This window comes from Canis lupus, chromosome 1 (genome assembly GCF_011100685.1).
Source record: "Canis lupus familiaris isolate Mischka breed German Shepherd chromosome 1, alternate assembly UU_Cfam_GSD_1.0, whole genome shotgun sequence".
In the NCBI taxonomy this organism is placed as follows: Eukaryota; Metazoa; Chordata; class Mammalia; order Carnivora; family Canidae; genus Canis; species Canis lupus.
In genome coordinates, this window is record NC_049222.1 from 111,434,335 (window position 1) to 111,458,918 (window position 24,584).

At 46.4% G+C, this 24,584-nt stretch overlaps 2 protein-coding genes across 2 annotated transcripts in view; one reads left to right on the forward strand and one right to left on the reverse strand.

Annotated features, from left to right (window-relative positions):
- Positions 1 to 814: 814 nt before the first annotated feature.
- IGSF23 (immunoglobulin superfamily member 23) lies at positions 815 to 22,052 on the reverse strand. Its single transcript, XM_038525551.1, has 7 exons — positions 21,851 to 22,052; positions 21,504 to 21,646; positions 12,923 to 13,325; positions 8,267 to 8,449; positions 6,074 to 6,346; positions 3,336 to 3,489; positions 815 to 1,172 (listed from the first exon to the last, which is right to left on the reverse strand). Exons 1-7 carry the CDS (start codon positions 22,050 to 22,052, stop codon positions 1,139 to 1,141), a joined length of 1,392 nt encoding a protein of 463 aa, XP_038381479.1. The 3' UTR covers positions 815 to 1,138.
- Positions 22,053 to 22,073: 21 nt separating this feature from the next.
- The window catches only part of CEACAM20 (CEA cell adhesion molecule 20), a 79,068-nt gene continuing 76,557 nt past the window's right edge, over positions 22,074 to 24,584 (forward strand). The window contains exon 1 of the mRNA XM_038528634.1: positions 22,074 to 22,226. The gene's annotated coding sequence lies outside the window, so the exon portion shown is untranslated. The remainder of the gene's footprint in view (positions 22,227 to 24,584) is intronic.

Below are 24,584 nucleotides of genomic sequence, written 5' to 3' on the forward strand. Positions count from 1 at the left end.
GACTCCTCAAATCTGGGATGGCTATGTAGCTGGCTTTGGCCGGAATGTGGCAGTAACAATGATGTGCCATTCTTAACCTTGGCCCCAAGAAGCATTGCCCCTCTGCTCTCACTCCTGGAATCCTGCCTCTGTCATATGAACAAGCTTGGGTCTGCCTGCTACAGAATGATAGATGATGTGGAGGACAGGTTACTTGTTCCAGACAACTGTCCTAGTCCAGACACCTCCTGGGTAACTGCCAGCTCATCACAGGGGCATGAGTGGGCCCAGGAGAGATGAGAAGAATGGCCCAGCTGAGACCAGCCCAAACAGATAACCCCACAGAATTCTAAGCTAAATCCATGGCTGTCTTTTTAAGCCATTAAAATGGGGGGATAGTTTGTTACACAGCAAGTTCTAACTGATGCACACTTGGATTTTTAGAAATCTTCCTGGATTTTTTTTAATTTTTATTTATTTATGATAGTCACACACAGAGAGAGAGAGAGAGAGGCAGAGACACAGGCAGAGGGAGAAGCAGGCTCCATGCACCAGGAGCCTGACGTGGGACTCGATCCTGGGTCTCCAGGATCGCGCCCTGGGCCAAAGGCAGGCGCCAAACCGCTGCGCCACCCAGGGATCCCTCTTCCTGGATATTTATATTAAATTTGTCCACCCCCTTTTAGATTTTATTTATTCATTCATGAGAGACACAGAGACATAGGCAGAGGGAGAAGCAGGCTCCCCCCGGGGAGCCCAATGTGGGACTCAATCCCAGGACCCTGGGATCACGACCTGAGTCAAAGGCAGATGCTCAACCACTGAGCCTCCCAGGTGCCCCCATCCTTTTGTTTTTATTGGACCACTTAAGTGAGTATCCTTTGCTTTCAGTTCATGAATTTCATGAAATACGGACTGCTTGTATGGGTGGTTTCCAGGGATTTGGGGAGCTGGCCAGGTAGGATGCTGGCAGCTGGGGAGAGAGAGAGAAAAGCAGTCTCTGGGACTCTCAGCAAGATGAGAACATCCCACAGACAAAAGATCAGGAGGGAGGAGGTCTCATCAGGAGGTCCCAGGAACATCATCTTGTACCCCAGCCCCAGAATTCTCTTGCTGCCCTTCCTGGCATCACTTTGAGGCTGACAGACAAGTGCCCACTTCAGCAGCACATCCGTATTCTTTGTCTTCTAGCCCTATAATGAGAGAAAGAGAGAGAGAGAGAGAGAGAGAGAGAGAGAGATTGTCATCATCATCATCATCATCATCACAGATGTGGCTGACATTTATTGAAGGTTTACCATGTGCTGGGCACCATTTGCAGTGCTTTATTCCCGCCATGTCATGTAATCTGCACATTTTCCCTTTGAGGTACCTATTACCATTATCCTTATTTTACAGATAGGGTAGAGAGTCCCATGGCCTTAACTACAAACAACAGGGATCTCTCCTGGCCATTGGTGGGTGTTGTGGATGTGTGTGGAGCTTCCCTTCAGCCCACACCCCTCTTTTCTAAGAACTGCTCCTCCTCACTGGGAGGGTCAGGACAGCCACGCCTGTCCTAATGACCTCATTTCCTGAGGCTGGTTCCTTCTGGCTGACGTCAGCATCCATCTGTCATCATACATCTTGGCCAAAATGGTGGGAGGACAGGAAGTGACCCTTCCTGCCTGCTCATGAAGGCAGGGACTGGATTTCTCATCTTTCCCCTCCAAGAACATGGTTTTGGGTTAGGATCTGGGTTTGGTTCAGTGTCAGCCATTTGTCAGCTGCGTGTCCTGGGGGAAGGTGAGTTTCTCTGAGCTTTGGTTTACTCGCTTGGAAAATGAGGACAAGAATGTGCCCATCCTTCAGAGTAGCTGTGACTTGAAGGCTCCCAGCACTTACTGAGGGCCTGGGAAGTTGCAGCTGCTACAGTGATGATGAGGTAGGGGATTCACGTAGCAGCCTGGCCCTCCCCCACCCCTGGAAGGTTCTACACAGGACTCACAGACTGGAGACCGGACCCCAGCCTCTCCCAGCTGATCCACAAGGCCTTTGCAAACCATGTCAGCTTGCAGTACACAGGCTACAGAGTTGTGTGTTGTTATGGCAGGAAAAAAGGGAGCAGAGGTTAGGAGTGAGAACTAGGAATGAGGCCAGGTTCTGGGTTTGAATCCCTCTCCAGCTGTGGGGTCTGGGGCCACTCACTTCTCTCTGAGACTTAGTTTCCTCTTTGATAAAAACAAGGTCTTTTTCTTATCCACCGCCCTACCTCCCTAACCCCACCTGCTGAGCTCTTGTGGAAATTAGATAGAATAATGTTTAGCAAGCAGATAATAGGTGCTCAGTACATGGTAAGATATTATAGTATTACCATAATAGCTACTACATCTAGCATTGAGATGCAAGTCAGGTGTAAGTCAGATCCCATCCCTCCTCTACTCTAAACCCTCCATGGCTTTCATGTCACTTAGAACAAAAGCCAAGTCCTTATATGGCCCCCAAGATCTCCGTTCCCTCTCTGATCTCATATCTCATGCCCTGTTTCTCTTCCCACTCCTCACACCACTCCAGCCATGCTGGCCTCCTTGCTATTGCTTGAACATGCCAGGTGAAGTCCTACCTCAGGGCCTTTGCACTGGCTGTTTTCCCTGCGGGGTAAGCCCTTCTGCCAGACATCCACTGACATCCATCCCTCCTTTGCTCAGTGTCTTTGCTCAGATGTCACTTTCTCGGGGAGGCCTTCACTGACTTAGTTAAACTGTGTCCCTCCCCAACCCTGGCCTTACTTCCCAGCCTTACTCTGCTACTGAGCACCCATCATTATCCAACATGCTCTCTATATTTTACTTGGTCACCACCAGAATTGCTGGTGTCTCAGACTAGAATGCAAGTTTGTGCAGGCCTGGACTTTCTGCTGCTATTCCCAGGGTTTTCCCCAGTGCTAGCAGCGTAGGTACTCGATAGATGTGTATAGAAGGGAAGAATATGGGGCTGACCGTATTCCAGGCACAGCTGTAGCCACTTTAGAAATACTAGCTTGTTTCATCCTCACGATAGCCCCTGAGGATGGCATTTTGTATATGGTCAAACTGAGGCACAGATGGGGTATGACTTGCCTCTGCCTTCACTGCAGGTACGGAACAGAGCTGGGATTTGAACTGAGGCAGATGAGCTCCAGAATCCCTTTCTGTCTCTCTGTTCTCCGGTGTTCCACCTTGGGTGGGTGCACAGGGGTCAATATCATCCTCCCTGAGTCTAAAGCTTCTTGGGAGGAGGCTACCGATTGGGCTTCTGTCTTGCTGCAGAGTGAGCTCTGTGGCTCATGGGGGCCGAGCGGACATCAGGCAGTGGACAGGGATGAGGACAGCACCTACTTTAGACTCTGGACGATGGTGAAGCTTATTCCTCCGATCAGCATTGCCGCCCCTACATTTCCAGCCACGAGGAGGCTGATGGCAGCTCCTCCTGACAGGGAGAGAACGGGGTCCGGCTCGATGGGCTCAGCCTCTGTGGGATCCACTTTCTCTTCTGGAGGAACAAGAAAGGGTGAGACTGAAGGAGCCATCCTCCCTCCACACCCCTGCCTCCCACCATTTCACCTCCTGAATGTGTCTTCATCCCATCCCCCTCCTCTCCATCCTCTGGTCTCCACCACAGCCTCTTCTTGGCTCTCCTGCCCCAGTCTCTCCTCCCACCAACCTCCCCACCACGCAGAAGCCAGAGGAGTCCGTGGAAAGCTCGAACTTGACCCTGTTCCTTCCCTGCTCAGAATTTTGCTGAGGCTTCCCAGGACCTGGGGAGGAAGCATCTCTCATTTTAATCTTTGAAGCCCTGCTACCTGCAGCCTCAGCTCTCTCTCCTCTCCACCTTTAAAACTCAGTCCCATTGGACTCTTCTCAATTTTCTTTCTTTTTTTCTACTCAATTTTCTAAGCTCACCTCTCTTTCCTACTTCCCAGCCTTTGTGCTCCTAGTATGCCATTTATGCCATTTTCCTTCCCTTGGCCTGGATAACTCCTATGTACTCTAGTACTGGCTCAGATTTCCCCTCCTCCAGGAAGCCCTCCCTGACCCCCTTGTTGGGTCAGGTGGCCTCTTGGGTCCCACATCCCTTGGCTCTCCCACCCAGCCTTGCCCACTCTAGTCATTACTATTTGAGGGCAGGGCCAGGGCTGTCTCCAGAATGTCCCCAGCACCACCCAACACGGGCTGGTTATGTAGTAGGCAGTAGGAAATTAACATTTCCAGAAGAGTTGATGAATGAGTAAAGGGGGGTCTCGAAAGTCATTCTCAATGAACATATCAGAGTCACCAGCTGCTATAAGATTTGCACTTAAAAAAAAAAAGATTTGCACTTTTTCTCTTGAGAATCACCCCAAAATCAAATCCTGAAGCTCCAATTGGACCCTGGCTAGGAAGAGATGGCAGCTCTCTGGGGCCTACCCCAGCCAGGGTTCCATCACTCCTGCCCTTTCCATGCTCTGGACCTTTGCTCATGTATTCCCTGCTGCCCACATCCCTCCCTGGCTTCTCTACTGGCCAGGTCCTCTATACTATTCTAGCTCACTCCAAGTCTCTTGTTCTCCATGCATAAATACATGAAAAATATATTCATGAGGATAGCTGCTATCATTCTTCTTTTTAAAATAAAGCTCCCTTGGTGTCCATTGAAAGATGAATGGATAAAGAAGATGTGGTTTATGTATACAATGGAATATTCCTCAGCCATTAGAAACGACAAATACCCACCATTTGCTTCAACGTGGATGGAACTGGAAGGTATTATGCTGAGTGAAGTAAGTCCATCGGAGAAGGACAAACATTGTATGTTCTCATTCATTTGGGGAATATAAATAACAGTGAAAGGGAATATAAGGGAAGGGAGAAGAAATGTGTGGGAAATATCAGAAAGGGAGATAGAACATAAAGACTCCTAACTCGGAAACGAACTAGGGGTGATGGAAGGGGAGGAGGGCGGGGGGTGGGGGTGAATGGGTGACGGGCACTGAGGGGGGCACTTGACGGGATGAGCACTGGGTGTTATTCTGTATGTTGGTAAATTGAACACCAATAAAAAATAAATTTATTATATAAAAAAATAAATAAAATAAATAAAAATAAATAAAATAAAATAAAATAAAATAAAGCTCCACATCCAATGTGGGGCTTGAACTCATGACCCCAAAATCAAGAGTCGCATGCTCCACGAGAGAACAAGCCAGGCAGCCTTAAAGCACCTGCTTTCTAACAGGTGTTCTGCTCGCCCCATTCACACATTATTTCTGCTCCTTATGACAATCTTGCAGAAGTGTACATGGTCACCCCCATTACACCCAGGAAGAAACAGAGGCTCAGAGAGGGAAAGTCACTTATCCTAAGTCACCTGGCCAGGGAAGCACAGGGGCAGGAATTTGACCGGCTCCCAGACTACTTTCCTGATCCCAACTAGCTGTTCTCATTATTGTCACCTGGGGCTCTGCACATTTCACTGCATACAGTAGTAGTCACAAAAGTAATAATAATATGGATAATACTAATTGCAGCCACGATACTAGCTCATGCTTTCTGAGCACTCCCTAGTGTTCAGTAGTGCTCAGCACTACTATTTGAAGCTGTTTGCCTGCTTATCTCATTGCATGCTCACAACTACACTTTGGGGTGGGTGCTGTTATTATCCCTATTTACAGACAAGGACACTGAGGCACAGAGAAGTCAAGGCACTGGTCCAAATTCACACATCCAGGACGTGGTAGAGCCAGAGTTCAAATTCCAAAGCCTGTGCTCAGAACCACTCATTATCACCTGCTTTTTTTTTTTTTTTTTTTCTTTTTTTTTTAGGTGTGCGCTGAGACCTGAGAGGCCAGGTTCACACAGCCAGGAAACAGTTGGAGCCAGGAACCAGACAGCTGGCTCCAGATCCGGAGCTGAGCCTTTATTAGAGTTCATCTCTTTCAGCTGCAGCCTCTGCAAAATGGGCTAATCACCCCACTCTGCCAGGCAGATGGAAGAATGGGATGGCATCTTGGCTCTACAGGGTTTCAGAGTGGGTGGCTTTGTAGAAGGCTCAATGCAACCAAGGACGCAAAAGTCTGGGGTGGGGGTGGAGGACTCACCTGGCAGCGAGATGGTCACAGGGTCAGAGGGATACTGTCCTTGGCTGTTCTTGGCCGTGCACACATAGGTGCCCAGATTCTCCCAGGACAACCTCCGGATGATCAGCAGAGCCCCAGTCATGTAGGGCTCCCCATTGAGGGTCCAGTGTAGCACGGGCTTGGGGGTGATATAAGAAGCCAAACAATTCAGGACCACTGAGTAATTGAGGTCACTCTGGATAACGCCATCGATGTTGTAGGGGAATGTGAGCAGACTCACCCCCTTGGAACTGGCTGTGGAAACAAGAGCAAGGCCACATGGATGGAGACCACTCAGAGAGGCTGAGCACTTCTTTTGTCCACTGCAGGGACATTCATTCATTCATTAATTCATTCATTCACTCATCAACAAATGTATTTGGAGTTCCTGATCTGTGTCCAGTCCTGCTCCAGACCCGGGCATACCGCTCCCCTCAATCCCTCACCTTCATCACTTCTAACTGCTAGCACCTCACCCGTTGCCCCAGTACTTTGTCTGGCCACCAGGGCCTGCTCTGCCCAAGGAGGAAGCAGTCCAGAGAATTGGGAAATGAGCACACCCAGGGGCAGACCTATGCAATGACAGGCATGGGCTGGTATATAAATATCCCAGCAACCCAGCCTGCACTTGGACCAGGGTGAGGCCGAGTTGCTGGGAGGGAGTGGATGGATTCTGGATTATTTTGAAAGCCGAGCCCACAGGACTTGTGATGCATTGGAGAGAGAGAAAGAGAAGAGTCAAGGGGGGCCTCCAAGGCTTGGGGCTGGCGCCACTGGCTGCTGGGAATGCTCTTTACAGAGATGGGGCATACATAATAGTTCTCTTTCCAATGTTTCTTCCAGGTTAAAGACTTGAGGTCCAGGGGTCTTAGGCCCAAGCTTCATGGTCAGAGAGAGGCCCAGCGAGTATTTAAACCTGGAAGTCTGATGTCGTGGTGAGTACTGGGAGCCTCCACACAGAGCTGATTTCCAAATTCAATGCAATATGATACAGTGAAAAGAACTTTAGTTCAACCTGAGAACTCATGCAAGGCTTCCTGGAGGAGGTGGTGTCTGAGCTAAGCCTTGCAGGAGGAAAAGGAGCCCACCAGGTGTAGAAACAAGAAGCAATGTAAAGAACCACCTGGATCTGGCTCTTACTAGGAGCCAAACACCATTCCAAACACATGCTAACTCATGGTCAGTTATACTGTGAGTGAGACTGATCCGTGCTTGGGCAAAATTATTCAGAAAGTTGTGATCAGCATTTGAAATGTGACGTGAAATATAACAGAAAATACCAGAATGCATTGCTCATAGCAATAATTGTTATTTTACGACACATGTCTTTCAATTACTTGTGGTGTGTGTCTATGTGTACACTCCAGGTCTTGAGGTGAAGTTCATTTCTCACTGTGGGTCTTGATTGAAAAAGCTTGAAAACCACTGGATTTACACACTTAAATTCTCAAAACAACCTGATGAGGTAGGATCTACCATGGCTCCATTTTACAGATGGGAACACCCAAGTATACAGATGGGAAGTCACTTTTCAAGGATGCACAGCTGGCCAGAGGCAGAGAAGGTATGTCTGTGCAAGGCCATTCCGGTTTCAGAGGCTCCACGAGCTCAGGGCTGAGAAGGGCATGGGCACGGGGAGGTGGGGGGCTCTCCCCACCCTGGTACCCTGGAGATGGTGCTGGGCTAGAGAGGCCACAGGGAAGGAGATAAGCTCCAGGATCATAGAGAGTCCTGTAGAATCCCAACATGGCCTCTTGCTTCTAGGTGACCACAGGCCACTGACATCACCTCTCTCTCAGCCTTAGATCCTCACCTGTGCAATGGGGTTGGTGCTTAGAGCATCTGCTTTCTCAGGTTGCTGTGAAATCCCCCGTGTTTGGTACAGAGTGAGGGCTCAGTAAGTTGGAGCTGGTCCTTCCTGCTTTTTGGTGTTTACTAGCTGGCCTCTCTGCAGGAGCACTTTCTCCCACTCTGTGGGGCAAACTCCTGCTCCACCTACACATCCCAGCTTGGATGGCCCCTCCTCTGGGAAGCCCTACCTCTCGCTGCCTGGGAATGTGGTCCCTCTTGGCCCCATTCACCCTTGCCAAGTATCTGCTTTGTCACATTCCTGTGTCCTCTGCTAGTTTCCAGCACCATGTCTTGGGGGTGTCATGTTTCTGATGAGCAGGCTACCTCGGTTGTCCAGTGTCTCCTGGCCTGTGTGGCTGTGCCCCTGGGGCCAAGAAGCAGAGAGAACACCATTCAGGCTTCCAGGAACAGGCAGGCGGGCACCGGCTCCTTCAGTCAAGAGGTCTGGAGACGCAGGGAAGGGCAGCTCCGAGGAGGCAAGGCAGGTGCAGGATGCGATCAGGATGCCTTGGCGGAGGTGGGAAGGGAGAGGAGAGAGCAGAGGGAGCAAATGGGACCAAAGGTAAGACGCTGCCCCAGCAAGTAACCCTTCCTGATTTGGGCGAGAAGGAGTATGGCACATTGAATGTGGGGTGGGCGAGCCTGCGTGACTCAGTTTTAAGTGTCTGACTCTTGATTTCTGCTCAGGTCATGATCTCTGGGTCCTGGATTTGAGTTCCACACTCAGCAGGGAGTCTGCTTGAGGAGTCTCCTCTCCCTCTTCCTTTGTCCCTCCCCCCACTTGAGAGCTCTCTCTCTCTCTCTCTCAAATAAATAAATAAATCTAAAAAAAAATAGGAAATGAAAAGGGAGCATTCACTGAGCACCTTCTATCAGCCAGATGCTGTTCTACACACTGAATATGTATCATCTTACTTACCCCTTACATTGACCCCACATTGCACACATTACTTAGGGTGTACTGCAGATCCGTTCTCTAACCTTCTCTGCCCTGTTCTGCTTCCCGAGAAAGTCTGACTTCTCTGAGCTGCATTGCTGGGTCCCCTTATCTTTTGCTTCTGGTTAGCTTCTGCCAATGGGAATGACTTTGAGGTAGCTGATCCCACAGCTCTCTCCCTGCTTTGTCAACATGGGCCGGCTGTGTCCCTCTACTAAAGCTGCTGTTGGTGGCCCTCTCCATATACCACTGTCTCTGAGGTTTGGGGTCTGTTCTTCCTCTTATGGCTTCTAGCACAGAGGGGGTAACAGCTTTCTGCTGTGGCTAGCCCTCTGGTGCTGCATGGTCTCAAGGGGGTTTACTTATGCCCTGCTTACATTTCTGCAAATAGTCCCTTTATTAAACTCCCCTCAAGGGGTGCCTGGGTGGCTCAGTTGGTTAAGTGTCTGCCTTCACCTCAGGTCATGACCCCAGGGTTCTGAGATTGAGCCCCAAGTTAGGCCCCTGGGTCAGCAGGGGGTCCGCTCCTCCCTTTCCCCCCTGCTTTTCCCTCTCTCTCCTGCTCATGCGTGTGCGCTCTCTCTCTCCCTCACATAACTCAATAAAAAATTTTAAAAGTCTTTAAACCCCTCTCATTAGTTTTTTGAGTAGACCATTTTCCTGCTTCAACCCTGAGTGACACAACTATTATACCCTGAGTAGGACTGAGGAAATGGAAGCTCAAAGAATTGAAGACCATTGTCCAGGATGTCTTGGGTGGTAAACAACAGAATTCTGTAGTAAAGTAGACTGGTGATTGTGTCCCACTGTCCCCAGTTGCTCTCACTTCCTTTAATTATATTTCCATGCGGCTTGGGGTTTAGAGCAGAATCCTTGGAATCTGGCTCCAGACCCTATGAACCTACCCACCCCATTCTACTGCCTCTCACTGGATTGACGGCTGTTGCAATAAGTACACAAGATCCAGTCATAAAAGACTAAAACATTTGAGATGAAAATGTAAAGAACTTTGGCCAAGTGAAAAAAACAAACACCACCCACCAAGTCAAAAGAACAATAACATGCCAGGAAAAATTATTTGCAACAGATTTCACAGACCAAGAGCTCATTTCGTGAATATGTAAAAAGTTCTGAGATATCAATAAGAAAATAGAAACATACAAAGGATATGTATAGACAACTCATAGAAAAGAAAATTCAAAAAAAAAAAAAAAGAAAAAAGAAAAGAAAATTCAAATGTCTCTTGACATAAAGAAAATTTTCAGCTGTGCTCCCAGTAAGAGAAATGCAAATTAAAAACACCCCAAGGTAACACCTTTCACCTATCAGGTTGGCAAAGATCCAAAAGATTGATGACTCGTCTGTGTTGGTGAGGCTGAGGGCAATAGGAAAGTCCTATTCATGGCTGACACAACCCATGAAGAGGGCTGTCTGGTAAAGTCTTTCGGATTAAAAAATTTCCATATCCTTTGACTCTGAAATTAAATATCATGGAATGTGTTTTACAGATACATTTTCTCAGTATAAAATGTCTAATGGTCAGGGTCATCTGCTACCCCTTAGTTATAACGGGTAAAGATTGGAAATATCCAAGTGCCTGACAATAGGGAACTGATTTAATAAATTATGGTCCATTCACACAATAGAACAATACAGTTATACAAAAGGCTGAAGAAGCACTCCAGAATGCCATCAACTGAGAGGGAAAGATCTCCAGAGTAAGTAGTTAAAAAACCAATTTAATAAATTATGGTCCATTCACACAATAGAACAATACAGTTATTATACAAAAGGACGAAGAAGCACTTGAGAATGCCATTAACTGAGAGGGAAAGATCTCCAGAGTAAGTAGTTAAGATACAAAGGCATGCTTCTGGATAGTTCTTATGGTGTGCTACTTTTGATGTAAAAACAGAAGAAAAGTAAATATATATATATGCATTTCTTATAAACATATAAAGAAACCCTGGGAGGATTCATACATAAAACAGTGGCTCTCTGTGTGTGACAGCGGGGAGGGAAGGAAAGAACTGGGTGAGTGGATAAGACAGTGACTTCACTCAAGGTCTTATTGAGACTCAAACCTTTGAGACTCAAACCATGGGAATGTATAGCCCATTCAAAAATTAAGTAAAATTTTTGGGTGCCTGGGTGGCTCAGTCAGTGAAGCGTCTGTCTTTGGCTCAGGTCATGATCCCAGGGTCCTGGGATGGAGCCCTATGTAGGGCTCCCTGCTCAGCGGGGAGCCTGCTTCTCCCTCTCTCTCTGCCCCTTCCCCTGCTTGTGCACTTTCTGTCAAATAAATAAATAAATAAATAAATAAATAAATAAATAAATAAATAAAATCTTTTAAAGAATTAAGTAGAATTTGAATAAAGAACATAAGAGAGCATAAACTATGTTCTTAATAGTCTTCACACACACACACCCCAGAATGTAAGCTCCAGAATTGGATGGCCAGTGTGCAAGCCCCAAAACTTATTAGCTCTGGTGACTTTGGGAAAATTAATGATCTTCTCTGAGCTTCAGTTTCCTTATCTATAAAATGGGAATGATAATGCCTCCAGGGATTTTTCAACTGGGGAGGATTTTGGTCCCCCCAGGGGGACATTGGCAATGTCTAGAAATCTTTTTGGTTGTCACGACTTGGGGTGGGGGGTGTGCTACTGGCATCCACTGGGTAGAGGCCAAGGAAGCTGCTCAGCATCCTACCATGCTCAGGACAGCCCCGGCAAGAGGGAAAGCATTGGACCCCAAAAGTAAGCAGTGTAGATGTTGAGAAGCCTTGATCGAATGCTTGTAAAGTGCTTAGAACAATGTATCAACAAGGCGACCGCCAAATCAGTGCTTGACATTACAATGATAATTATCATCACTGCTACCATTCTTGCTTCTGCAACTGCAAGTACTAGGTATAGTATAAATATGTCTTTTAAAGATTTAAAAAAAAGCAATACAAGGGAGCCTGGGCGGCTCAGTCATTGAATATTTGCGTTTGGCTCAGGTTGTGGTCCCAGGGTCCTGGGGTTGAGTCCCGCATCGGGCTCCCCCACACGGAACCTGCTTCTCCCTCTGCCTGTGTCTCTGCCTCTCTCTGCGTCTCTCACAAATAAATAAATACAATCTTTAAAAAAATTTAAAAAGCAATACCCACTTACAGGATCAGAAATACCCACTTACAGAACAAATGTTAAAACATCAGCTTTCTTCATGAATGGGAAGTGGTGGCGAGGGGGTGATGACCCCCAGGGCAGCATCACCAGACACAGACAGTGCTGTGTGTGAAAGGTCTGTGGAAGGGCAGCTGCTGGGAGGGGGGATCAGCTGAGAACCTCACGTTGGCTCTGCCAGGGTCTCTGCCAGATTCTCCCAACCATTACTCACTGGTTGCCTCCACAACTCTGAGATCAGCACTAGTCTGTTTTATGTCAGGGAAACTGAGACAGAGTGAACTTGAGCCTTAGATCCAAGGTCGTAAGTGGATAGTTGGGAGTTGTCTCATCTTAGGGCCTTCTAGGTGGGTGCGGGGCTCACTGCCCACCTCCTACCTCCACTGATTTTATCTCTTAGCTGGCAGTTGGTGTGATTTGTCTTTATTTAAGATTTTATTTATTTATTTATTCATGAGAGACACAGAGAGGCAGAGACACAACACAGGCAGAGGGACAAGCAGGCTCCCCACGGAAGCCCGATGTGGGGCTCGATCTCAGGACCCCAGGACTCACAACCTGAGCCAAACGCAGACGCTCAACCACTGAGCCCCCCGGGCGGCCCCTGGTCCTGAATTCTGAATCTACCCTTGCCAGCCAGCTGTCTTGGACTCTTCTCCTCTCTGAGCTTCACTTCCCTTCTCCTAAAAAGGGTCAATAAATAGCACGGCCTTCTGGGGATTTCAAGAGTTCTCGTGCATTTTTCAACTGACTGGAGTCAGAGCTCTGACAGGGGGCAAGTCTGACTTGGAATAGAGACTCCTCTCGCTGGGAGCAGAGGACTGTCCTCTCCCTGTCCCCAACCTGTGGGTGAAGCCATTGTTTCTTACTCACCTGTTAGAAGTAGCCTCTTGCAGGCAGGGCTGCGGCCGGGGCGGGCGTCCAGAGGACACCTCATGCCTCGTTCTGTCCAGGGGCCACACAGGGGAGGTCGCCGCGTCTGGAGTGGGGGCCTCCTACCCTGCGCTATCAGGTTGGCATACCTCAGCCCCGCCCCCGTCCTGGCCCCACCCCCGCCTCCCTTCCCGGCCCGGCCCTTGGCTGAGAATTCACCTCCCAGACCTGCACTCTTCTCTAGCATTGTTGGGTTAGTGGGAGTGGTGCGGGGGGAGCACACAGGGCAGGATTCTGGGAGAAGGGGCTTGGGGGTTTCTCTCCCTTTCCTCTCTGCATCCCTTCCAGCCCTCCTGGCCGAGAGAATGATGAAGATGGAGAGTGGGGTAGAATGGTCCTGCCTCTGTCACTTCACATCAGAGGAGAGGAATGGGCGAAGAGCATCAGGTAGGAGGTGGCCGGGGCGTCGCTTGCCTCCTCACTTTGCTCCAGTCTCTGTGACTGTCAGCTCTGAGCTTCTACTTTTCTCTCCTGTAAAATGTGGATTTAAAAAAAAATAGATTTTTATTTATTTTATCATTTATTCATGAGAAAGAGAGACAGAGAAGCAGAGACATAGGCAGAGGGAGAAGCAGGCTCCCTGCGGGGAACCCATGTGGGACTTGATCCCAGGACCCCAGGATCACGCCCTGAGCCAAAGGCATGCAGATGCTCAACCACTGAGCCACCCAGGTGCTCCACTGCTCCCTTTTCTTAGTGTCTTACACAAATCATGTCACAGCTGACTGCATCTCATTGCTCCAGTCTCAAATCAAATACCAATTGCTCAAAAGAGCCTTCCCTAATCCTGCTGTGGGTGAGGCCCCAGCTTCTTGCTAGCAAGACACACTGTTTTCTTTTCTTTCCAATATTCACTACTGTCTGAAATTATTCATTTCCTTGTCCACTTGTTTATTATTTGTCTCCCCTCTCCCCCATCTATTTCTCTAGAATGTCAGAAAGGTAGGGATTTTGTCTGGGTGTGTCCAGACAGTGTCTAGACCAGTGGCTAGCATATCATGGGTGCTAATAATTTTTTTTATAGTGAATGAAGAATGAGTAAGTGAGTGAGTGTCATGGTAGGTTGGAATTTGAACTCCCACCTGACTGAGCAGCTCATACTTTTCCCTCCCAGAGAGGTCCAGGTTGTTTCCTGGGGCAGAGTTTCACCCATGAGCCTTTGAAAATAGTTATTATCAAGTGACTTGGTGATATCTTTATTGGCATTAGCCACATTGCCTTTTTTGATGATTTTTGTGAAGGCCTGCTGGGGCAATTAATCAGTCCAGGAGACCACCAGTAGGTGATAAGCAAATATTTGCAACACGATTAATAATCATCTGTGGATGAGGAGTCTGAGCTTTAGCTTGTTTAGCTTTCAGGCTGTTTTATCAGGATAACAGCACCTGGAGTTTCATTTGAGAAACCAGCCTTCTCACAGTTGCAGGGAGAGGAGGCCCAGGCCTGGCCAATTAGAGCACTTCATCCTCCAACCACAGTGATTGGGGAGAGGGTTGGGCACGTGACCCAAGCCTAGCCACTAAGAACATTTCAGCACTGTGCGTCAGTGATAGCTGGACACATACCATCCACCACAGGCTCCAGAAAAGCAAACAGAGGACTTTTATTGGAACTCTGGAGGAATAAAGCATTTTCTTTCTGTCTGGCTTGCTAAGCTGATGGGATCTGAGTATGGAACAACTGGAAGCCCTCTTTCTATCATGAGTAGAGAGGCTGCCTAGAATGAGGCCAACACATAAGAAAGCATAGTCAGTAGATGGACAGATTTTTGATGACATTTAAACACCTAGATCCAGCTGTGCCTGAAGTTGGCACCAATCGTTCAGCTTTTGTATCATCGGAGTCTACATATTTCCATTGATCTTCCTGGAACAATTTGATTTGGGATTTAGTTACTTGCTTCCAAAAAAAATAAAAATAAAAATAAAAACAACCTCTGATGGAAAGGAGAGGTGAAAAACAGAGTTTTTTTTTTGAGAGCATGTGATTTAAGATCTAGTGGAGACTGAGGAAGGGTAGGGGATACCCTGGGGGAGGAGGACGATTAGCAGGTCTGTGTTTCCCAAGCCTCAGCCTTTCTCATACCACATTATAATTCCTTCCATATGCACACCCCACCTGCACTTTTGTTTATTTACTCAATATTTGACTTAAAAATGACTCATCTAAAGTAAGATTGCCTCAGTTTTTAGACAATAACACCCATGAAATTACATACTAATATGCTACTTGCATCAATGCAGATGACAGGAAAAACATAATGATGAAAATAAAACATAACTGTCCACATAACTGCAAAATTTTTGATGTGTCACTGAAAGAACATGAGCCTTGATCCATTGCACAACAATGTGAAGATACTTACTGCTGAACTGTACCTTAAAAATGGTTAAGATTGGGCAGCCCTGGTGGCTCAGCAGTTTAGCGCCGCCTTTAGCCCAGGGTGTGATCCTGGACACCTGGGATCGAGTCCCACGTCGGGCTCCCTGCGTGGATCCTGCTTCTCCCTCTGCCTGTGTCTCTGCCTCTCTCTCTCTCTCTCTCTCTCTGTATCTCTCGTGAATAAATAAAAACAAAATCTTAAAAAAAAAAGAAATAGCTAAGTTACATTTGCAGAAATCATAACAAACCATCATCAAGTCCATAGGTAACCTGGGGAAGGGTTAGCTAAGTAGGAAAACAGAATGCAAATGGCAGATATAATGAGTCACTTCTGTTTCATTAGCATCAGCTTAACCAATGGAGCAAGTTCAATCTGGATAGTGATGTCTTGTGGATATTATGTAGGCCCTGAAATGGGATGATAAAAAGAGAGAAGAAAAGAAGGAGAAGGAGAAGTAGAAGAAGAGAAGGAGAAGGAGGAGGAGGAGGAGGGGATGACTTCTTCTCTATAGAATAGTCAAGATAGCTAATCCGTCCTACCTCCTACCTACGCCCCTCCCCGCACTCCCTCCCCCCGCCTCCCTCATCCTCCTCCTCCTCTAGAAGAAGAAGAAGAAGAAGAAGAAGAAAGAAGAAAGAAGAAGAAGAAGAAGAAGAAGAAGAAGAAGAAGAAGAAGAAGAAGAAGAAAAGAAGAAGAAGAGCCACTTCACCTCTATGGTATTTTTCTGCCCTCAAACCCAGAATACCAGTCTAAGTATGAGAAGAGCTTAGCTGAACTCAAATTGAGGGACATTCTACAAAATACTCTGTGTTCATTAAAATGGTCACAGTCATGAAAAAACAAGGTAGGACTGAGAAATTGTCACAAAGGAGGCTTGAGACACATGAAAACTAAATGCAATGTGGGATCTTGGATTGGATCCTGGAACAAAAGAAGCACATTAGTGGAAAAATTGGTGAAATTGGAATCATGTCTAGAGTATAAAAAAAAAAAAAGAATGAGTCCCTCTTGGAGGAGACAGTAATGACAATTGCTAGCATTTACAAAGAAGTTGACACTGAATAAGGGGGCACAGTGCTGTATGGCAGGGGATGCCATCATCCTATTACAGAGGAGGAGAACGAGGCACAGGTAGCCAACCTATCCAAGGCCATGTCGCTGGTACATGACTGGCAGACCCAGATGCTGGTTTCCAGAATGTGTGATCTTAAGCATTATATACACCAATCTTTTAGTCCCTTGGACCTCCTAACACTAATAGGTGTTAGATATTGTTGCCGCTTTTTCAGAGACAGGAGGAAACAGAGATATACAATGAGTGTGGTTAAATACATTGTCCAAGGCCAGACTCATAAGGCCAAGCCAGCCTTACTTCCTCTGGTCCTGGGATGATGAGTTTCCTGAGACACAGGGTCAGGTCCTGTTTTCCTGGCTCCTTGAGCCCTTGTAACATCATTCATTTCTCCCAGCCTGTGTGTGCAAGTATGTGCATATGCACATTTGCAAGGGCTTGGTGTGTTGGAGGAGAGCAGTAAAGCATCATTTAACTAATAACACGACAAATAACCAGTGCTGGGTGGCTCTGGACAAAGCTGAATTGTAGAAGGCAGCTGGAAGGCCAAAAGGATCTTCTGTTTCACCAGGGGCTAGGTTTAGATAGGGAGAAGTCTTACTACACATGTTTCATGTTTCCATGGAAAGACTGGTCAGAGGCAACCCCAGCTCCTTCTACGGGGTTTGGAAATACCTGCCTACAGTTTGGTTGTCACTATGCTTGAGGACAGAAGAGTAATGATGTTTACGGGCTAAATACCCTGTGATAATAGGCAGGACCGTCCTCTACAACAGAAACTTGTCTCACCTAAAATGCCAGTACAATTCTAGTTAGAAACCTGGAGTTGGATAAGGCCCTGGTTTTTGTTCAACTTCCCTGTTATGAGATTGATGAGTCTGGGGTGGCTCAGACCCCCTCCCTCTGTTTTTAGATTTACCTATCCCTAGAAAGAGTCCATTTTCGCCTGTCACCTTCTGCTATATGATAAAGGGCCTACAGGAAATAAGATGATCTGGAAGAGAAATTAGTGGTGCCCTCACCCCTGATATATTAGGCCCTTCTCTCACAGTTAAAGTAGTTTTCCCTGGGCACATGGTTGTCTGGAATAAAGACTATGTTTCCCAGTCTCCCTTTCAGCAAGTGTGGCCCCAAGGCCAGGTTCTGGTCAATGAGATGTGAGCAGAATTGCCCTTTTGGGGTCATGCCCTGAAAGGAATGAGGTCTTTCTTTCTTGGTTTCCCTTCCTTCAGGCAAGAATGGGGACATGGTGGAGTGGCACCTTGGACCACTGCAATGAGTACAACACCATAGGGATGGCCAAGAACAGGATGGAAGAACCCAGGCTCTGGACACCTTCATAGAGCAGAGCTGTATGCCAGCTTGCACTGTTACAGAAGAGAGAAATATATTTATATGTGTTTATGTGTTATTAGAGCTATTCTTATTTTGAATCTGTTACACACAGCCAAATTTATATCCTAAGTTAAGTTGCTCGATTTAAGGGAGCAGAAAGCAGAGGGAGGTAATGGCAAACCCATTAGGCCGCACAGCTCAGTAATGTTTCCTTATATTCTTTATTGTTTGGTGAATAAAACCAACATGTTGCCCTCTCTTTCTCTTTTACTTCTGGATCTCTCTCTCTCTTTCTCTCCTGGTTCTGCCTTTAGGCCAGGATGAAGGGTGATCATTGAGATCTTAAATCTCCGCTCAGTTGCTGGTAGGAAAGTGGGTGCAAAGACACCAGATTGTCTGGAGCTTTTTCTGCAAAGCCCCACTTACACAGGGGAAAGACCAGATATGGGTTTCCCCTGGATGTAGGAAGCTGAAGAGAAAATGTCCCAGGGGTTTTAGATTGTGGATTTGCCTGCTCAAGCCTTCTTTCTTCTGGGTGTCTTTTCGTGCTACAGAGGCAGGGAAGCTAAAACCACACTTCCTCACTTCTCTTGAAGCCAGGGTTCTGCCAACCTGACATATTTCATGAGATTTGGAAAGGGGAAGTGAAATGGTGGCCGTGCTTATGATGCTTCTGCCACAGATTCTGATGAGCACAGTCATGGAGAGGCTGGTGTCTTTTTCTGGGCCACCATCAGTGACTGGCTTTGTGCATTTTGAGAAGCTCTTATCTTTATGAATCTAGCAAGCATGGCATGGTCCTAGAGCCAAGAGCTCCAGTAGTAGCAGCTTTTTGATTCCCCAATTTTCTAGGATACTTACTGGTGTTAGCAGCTCCCCCAGTGGGTTAGTTCTGCAGCTTCAGATCTTTAGTCTGTGGGGCCTGATAGAATTGGCTTCCTTTTCCTTCCCATCAGAGAGCACCCAGCTAGCTGTCTTTCCATGGGCTAGGTCTGTCCCCTTGAGCCTCTAAGAATTGGAATCAATCTAGTCCTAAGTCAAATCAGATGTATTAGAATGTCACAGCCCCAGATCTACTCTCCCAACATTTAGAAAACACACCAACATTTCCTGCATGAAAGCAATTTTCTCACATTACTGTTTCAGTCATGGTCCATAGATCAATAGAAGGAAAATATGAATTTAAGTGACATGACACTTTGTTTGAATAAGAAGATCTAGCAGAATTATGATATTCTTTTTAGCTCCATGAGGGCAGAATAGAGAAGGGACAATAAAAACTCCTAAGTCTGGGATGCCTGGGTGGCTCAACAGTTTAGCGCCTGCCTTCTGCCCAGGGCATGATCCTGGATTCCCGGGACTGAGTCCTGCATCAAGTGTCCTCTGCAGGGAGCCTGCTTCTCCCTCTGCCTATGTTTGTGTCTCTCTCTATGTGTCTCTTGTGAATAAATAAATAGAATCTTAAAAAAAAAAACCCAAACCTCCCAAGCCTTTGTACTTTTCAGGAAAAGGGAGTGTCGGTGTAGATATTATTAGCAAGGGCAACAGATTATTAGTTAAGACAAGCAGTCCAGATTTTAGAGGTGTTATGAACTAAATTGTGGTCCACTCCAACCATTCATATGTTGAAGCCCTAAATTCCAATGTGACTGTATTGAAGACACAATTATTAAAGAGATAATTAACTTCTTGTTTTAAAAAAAAGTTTTTATTCATTTAGAGAGAGCATATGTATGTGCACACGAGTGATGGGGAGGAGCAAAGGGTGAGGGAGAGAGAAACTCAAACAGACAAGGGACTCCATCTCACAAACCTTTCAGATCACGACTTGAGCTGAAATCAAGAGTCAGACGCTTAGTCGACTGAGCCGCCCAGGTGTCCCAAAGAGGTAATTAACTTTAAATGAAGTCATAAGGGTGGAGCCCCAATCCAATGGGACCAGTGTTCTCATAAGACGAAAAGACATCAGGGATATGTGCACACAGGGCAAAGGCCATCTGAGGGCACAGCAAGATGATGCCCATCTACAGGCCAAAGAGAGCCTCAGAAGAAACAAACTCTGCCAGCATTGATCTTGAACTTCCCGCCTCCAGAATCATGAGAAAAAACCATAATCATGAGAAAAAACTTGATATTTAAGCCATCAGTGTATCCAGTAATACTTTGTTATGGCAGTTCTAGCAAACTAATACAGGAATTTGAAGGTGGCTGTCAGAGGATGCAGCAACATCAATCTTTGAAGCCTTGCTGTCTTATAAGACTCCTTTGCTAGGAATAGATTTACAAGGACAGTTTCATTAGGCAAGGTCTGCTTTTCCGAAACTACAGGAGAGTACAGAACATTTTCTCTTTCTTGCCTTGCTGAGGTTTTTGTTACCAGCAGTTAGAACAGCCTAGAGTTTCAAGGCAAAGTCTTGCAATTATATATAAATACATATATTTTAAATATATAATATAAATATATGATATATAATTTTTATATATTATTTTATAATAAATATATATGATTTTATATATTTTTTCTTTAATTTTTATTTATTTATGATAGTCACACACAGAGAGAGAGAGGGAGGCAGAGACATAGGCAGAGGGAGAAGCAGGCTCTATGCACCGGGAGCCCGACATGGGACTCGATCCCGGGTCTCCAGGATCGCGCCCTGGGCCAAAGGCAGGCGCTAAACCGCTGTGCCACCCAGGGATCCCTTATATATATATTAAATATATATATATATATATATTTAACACTATGAGAATAAGGAAGCAGCTTTAACAGTAAAAACTTTCACAATGTGCAGAAAATGCAAATTTTAGGATTATGAGGGAAATTTTTCAGTTGGTAGTAATCATGCCACAGATAAACCTCATTGGCTATGATAGTGCAGCTGTGCAAAGCTTATGAATAATGGGATTATTAACAAACACAAGACATGCGACATTTTTCACCCCCCAAGATAAAGAAATAAAGTAGGAGAGAAAAAATAAAAACTTTGGTTTGAATTGTTCCAGATTGGCTTTGAACCTGCGCCATCTTTTAGGCTTAATAATCTGTCACTTTACATCTCATTTGGTGGTTAACGGTGACATTTTACTAGTCCAAAGTTTGGAAAATATCTACATTTGCACAATTCCTCACTTCTTAGAGAATTGTATTGGAAAAACTTTTGTCTTCTTGCAAAGCTGAGGGGTCTACAATGGTGACGACTCCAGTCTTCAAAGTCTTACTGAGGGGTAGGGAGTGGGGTGGGCTTCTTCCCCTTAATGTCCATCTCGTATTTTAAGACATTTGTATATTTATTTATTAAGATTTATTTATTTACGAGAGACACACAGAGAGGCAGAAACACACAGGCAGAGGGAGAAGCAGGCTCCCCCAGGGGAGCCCCATGCAGGACTCGATCCCGGGACTGAACATCAGGCCTGAGCCAAAGGCAGATGCTCAACCACTGAGCCACCCAGGCATCCCTACTTTAAATCATTTTTAATGGACATTTCATCTTGCCACCTGTGTCCCTGCTCCTCACTCCATCCCACGCTTAACTGAGCCTGGGCTATGATCAAACGCGCAAACCAGCCTTCAAAATATCAGTTTGGACATTTCTGGCTGCATAACATGGGTGTCCTAACTCAAAATGGTTTGAAACTCTGACGTACTATCCCATGTAGCAGGGGTTCCTATGATGGGGCAGTTCCTGGGCTGCTGAACACGGCTGCTCAGTGATAACTCCGCAACCCCAGGTCCCGCATCGCCCTTCCCAGCTCTCAGCACGCTGCACCCGAGGTCAACTCCCTCCGCGGACGAAGATGACCGCCACGTGCCCGCCAGCAACTGCAGCCGGGCCCCCAAACCTGAGAAGCGCTGGTCCCTTCCTAGATCTCCTCAAGAGCCAATAACAATTTTCCCATCATCCCCCTGGAGACATCCTCTCGCTCGCCATTGGCCAGAGCCAGGTCACATGACCAGTCGTGGGCCTGGGAGCATCTGATTGGCTCAGTCTTCGGCCAATCAGGATTTTTGTCCTTCCTGAGGGGCTTCGATCCGGAAGCCAGGGCCCAGAAAGAGAGGGAAGGGGCGCTCACGTGGCGCTGGGGCTGGTCCAGCGACGAGGGCAAGGAGGAAGGGGTGCTGCCGAGGCTCCCCAACGGCCTCCGCCAGCGTGTGAGTTCTGCAGCACCCGAGGCGGTTCCCGGCGCCCCCGAGCGCGGGTTCGCAGCCTCCCTTCCTGTGGCCCAGCCTCCAGCGCTTCTGTCCGCAGGACCTCACCCCTAAGAGCAGCCCCATGAAGGTGGAGGGTGGAGTCGGGGCTGGGGCCTGGCCCCTCCTGCCGACAGCCACGGGAAGGAACCATCCTGAAAGTGGGTCGTCTACCCCACACCCGCTTCCAGTTAAGTTACCTGCAGCTTCGGCCCTCCTCCTGCCTGAAACCTCCAGAGGCGCTGAGCCAGCACTGCCCAGGTAAGCGGCCCCGAAGTCCGGACGCACAGAAACTGTGTGTGCCACCCTAACTTTTTAAACCACGAATATTCGGAATTACCTGTTACACAGCGGTAGGTACATCCCTACACGAGGACACCAGGCAGTTCAGTGAGGTAGTATGATGCATATGTGTGTGGGACACACTCGATTTCAATGCTGTTACTATTTTAATTCTTATCCTCCCACCCCCAATAATTTAAAATCAATCTCTTGCGTATATACTTAGGCTGAACTGAGAGCCACCTGAGAAGTGGGAAGCAACATTGAACAATGGCAATACAATGTGAGCTATATGTGTTTTAAAATCGTCTAGTATGGGTATCCCTGGGTGGCTCAGCGGTTTAGTGCCTGCCCCTTTGGCCCAGGGCATGACCCTGGAGCCCCAGGTCCTGATCCCGAGGTCCTGGGATTGAGTCCCACATCGGGCTCCCCGCAGGGAGCCTGCTTCTCCCTCTGCCTGTGTCTCTGCCTTTCTCTGTATGGCTTCCATGAATAAGTAAATAAAATCTTTTAAAAAATGAAAAAAAAATGTGTAGTAGTTACATTAAAAAGGAAAAAGACAGGATAACAGATTATTTTCACCTGCTTGGCACTCCCTCTATAAAATCTATTTCAGGTGGTCGTCATTTTGGTGGATTTGGATCAGTAATTGTATTGAAGCTAAATGTAACATATGTTGAGTTGTGAGAATCCTTGAAAATTATCTCTTGAAACATGGGTATGAAGAGCTATTTTTATTTTATTTTATTTTATTATTTTTTAAATAAATTTATTTTTTATTGGTGTTCAATTTACCAACATACAGAATAACACCCAATGCTCATCCCGTCAAGTGCCCCCCTCAGTGCCCGTCACCCATTCACCCCCACCCCCCGCCCCTCCTCCCCTTCCACCACCCCTAGTTCATTTCCCAGAGTTAGGAGTCTTTATGTTCTGTCTCCCTTTCTGATATTTCCCACACATTTCTTCTCCCTTCCCTTCTATTCCCTTTCACTATCGTTTATATTCCCCAAATGAATGAGACCATATAATGTTTGTCCTTCTCCAACTGACTTATTTCACTCAGCATAATACCCTCCAGTTCCATCCACATTGAAGCAAATGGTGGGTATTTGTCATTTCTAATGGCTGAGTAATATTCCATTGTATACATAAACCACATCTTCCTTATCCATTCATCTTTCGATGGACACTGAGGCTCCTTCCACAGTTTGGCTATTGTGGACATTGCTGCTAGAAACATTGGGGTGCAGGTGTCCCGGCGTTTCATTGCATCTGTATCTTTGGGGTAAATCCCCAACAGTGCAATTGCTGGGTGGTAGGGCAGGTCTATTTTTAACTCTTTGAGGAACCTCCACACAGTTTTCCACAGTGGCTGCACCAGTTCACATTCCCACCAACAGTGTAAGAGGGTTCCCTTTTCTCCACATCCTCTCCAACATTTGTGGTTTCCTGCCTTGTTAATTTTCCCCATTCTCACTGGTGTGAGGTGGTATCTCATTGTGATTTTGATTTGTATTTTCCTGATGGCGAGTGATGCGGAGCATTTTCTCATGTGCTTGTTGGCCATGTCTATGTCTTCCTCTGTGAGATTTCTCTTCATGTCTTTTGCCCATTTCATGATTGGATTGTTTGTTTCTTTGCTGTTGAGTTTAATAAGTTCTTTATAGATGTTGGAAACTAGCCCTTTATCTGATAGGTCATTTGCAAATATCTTCTCCATTTCTGTAGGTTGTCTTTGAGTTTTGTTGACTGTATCCTTTGCTGTGCAAAAGCTTCTTATCTTGATGAAGTCCCAATAGTTCATTTTTGCTTTTGTTTCTTTTGCCTTCGTGGATGTATCTTGCAAGAAGTTACTGTGGCCGAGTTCAAAAAGGGTGTTGCCTGTGTTCTCATCTGAAGAGCTATTAACTAAAGAAAAACTAGATGAGAATATAATATTGTTATATATTTGGAGAGTCACTGATTTTAGTGTTCCTTACCAAAAAGATTGTCTTGACACGCTGTTATTTTTTTAAGTTTTTATTTAAATTCCCATTAGTTAATGTACAGTGTAATATTAGTTTTGGGTGTACAATTTAGTGATTCAACACTTCCATACAGTACGCGGTGCTCATCACAACAGGTGCCCTCTTTAACCCGAGTCTCCTATTTCACCCATCCCCCCCCAGCCCACTCCCCTCCTGTAACCATCAGTTTGTTCTCTATAGTTAAGAATCTGTTTCTTCTTTCTTTCTTTCTTTCTTTCTTTCTTTCTTTCTTTCTTTCTTTCTTTCTTTCTTTCTTTTCTTTTCTTTCTTTTCTTTCTTTCTTTCTTTTCTTTCTTTTCTTCCTTCC

What these genes read in the sequence shown, in the direction of transcription:
- IGSF23 (XM_038525551.1), bottom strand. Translation starts at nt 22,052, where the DNA reads ATGGGGCTGCTCTTAGGGGTGAGGTCCTGCGGACAGAAGCGCTGGAGG. An exon ending in AGGGCGATGCGGGACCTGGG is followed by an intron (nt 13,326 to 21,503) that starts GTTGCGGAGTTA and finishes GTGAAGTGACAG; the next exon opens with AGGCAGGACCATTCTACCCC. An exon ending in ACCATCGTCCAGAGTCTAAA is followed by an intron (nt 1,173 to 3,335) that starts GTAGGTGCTGTC and finishes CTCTCATTATAG; the next exon opens with GGCTAGAAGACAAAGAATAC.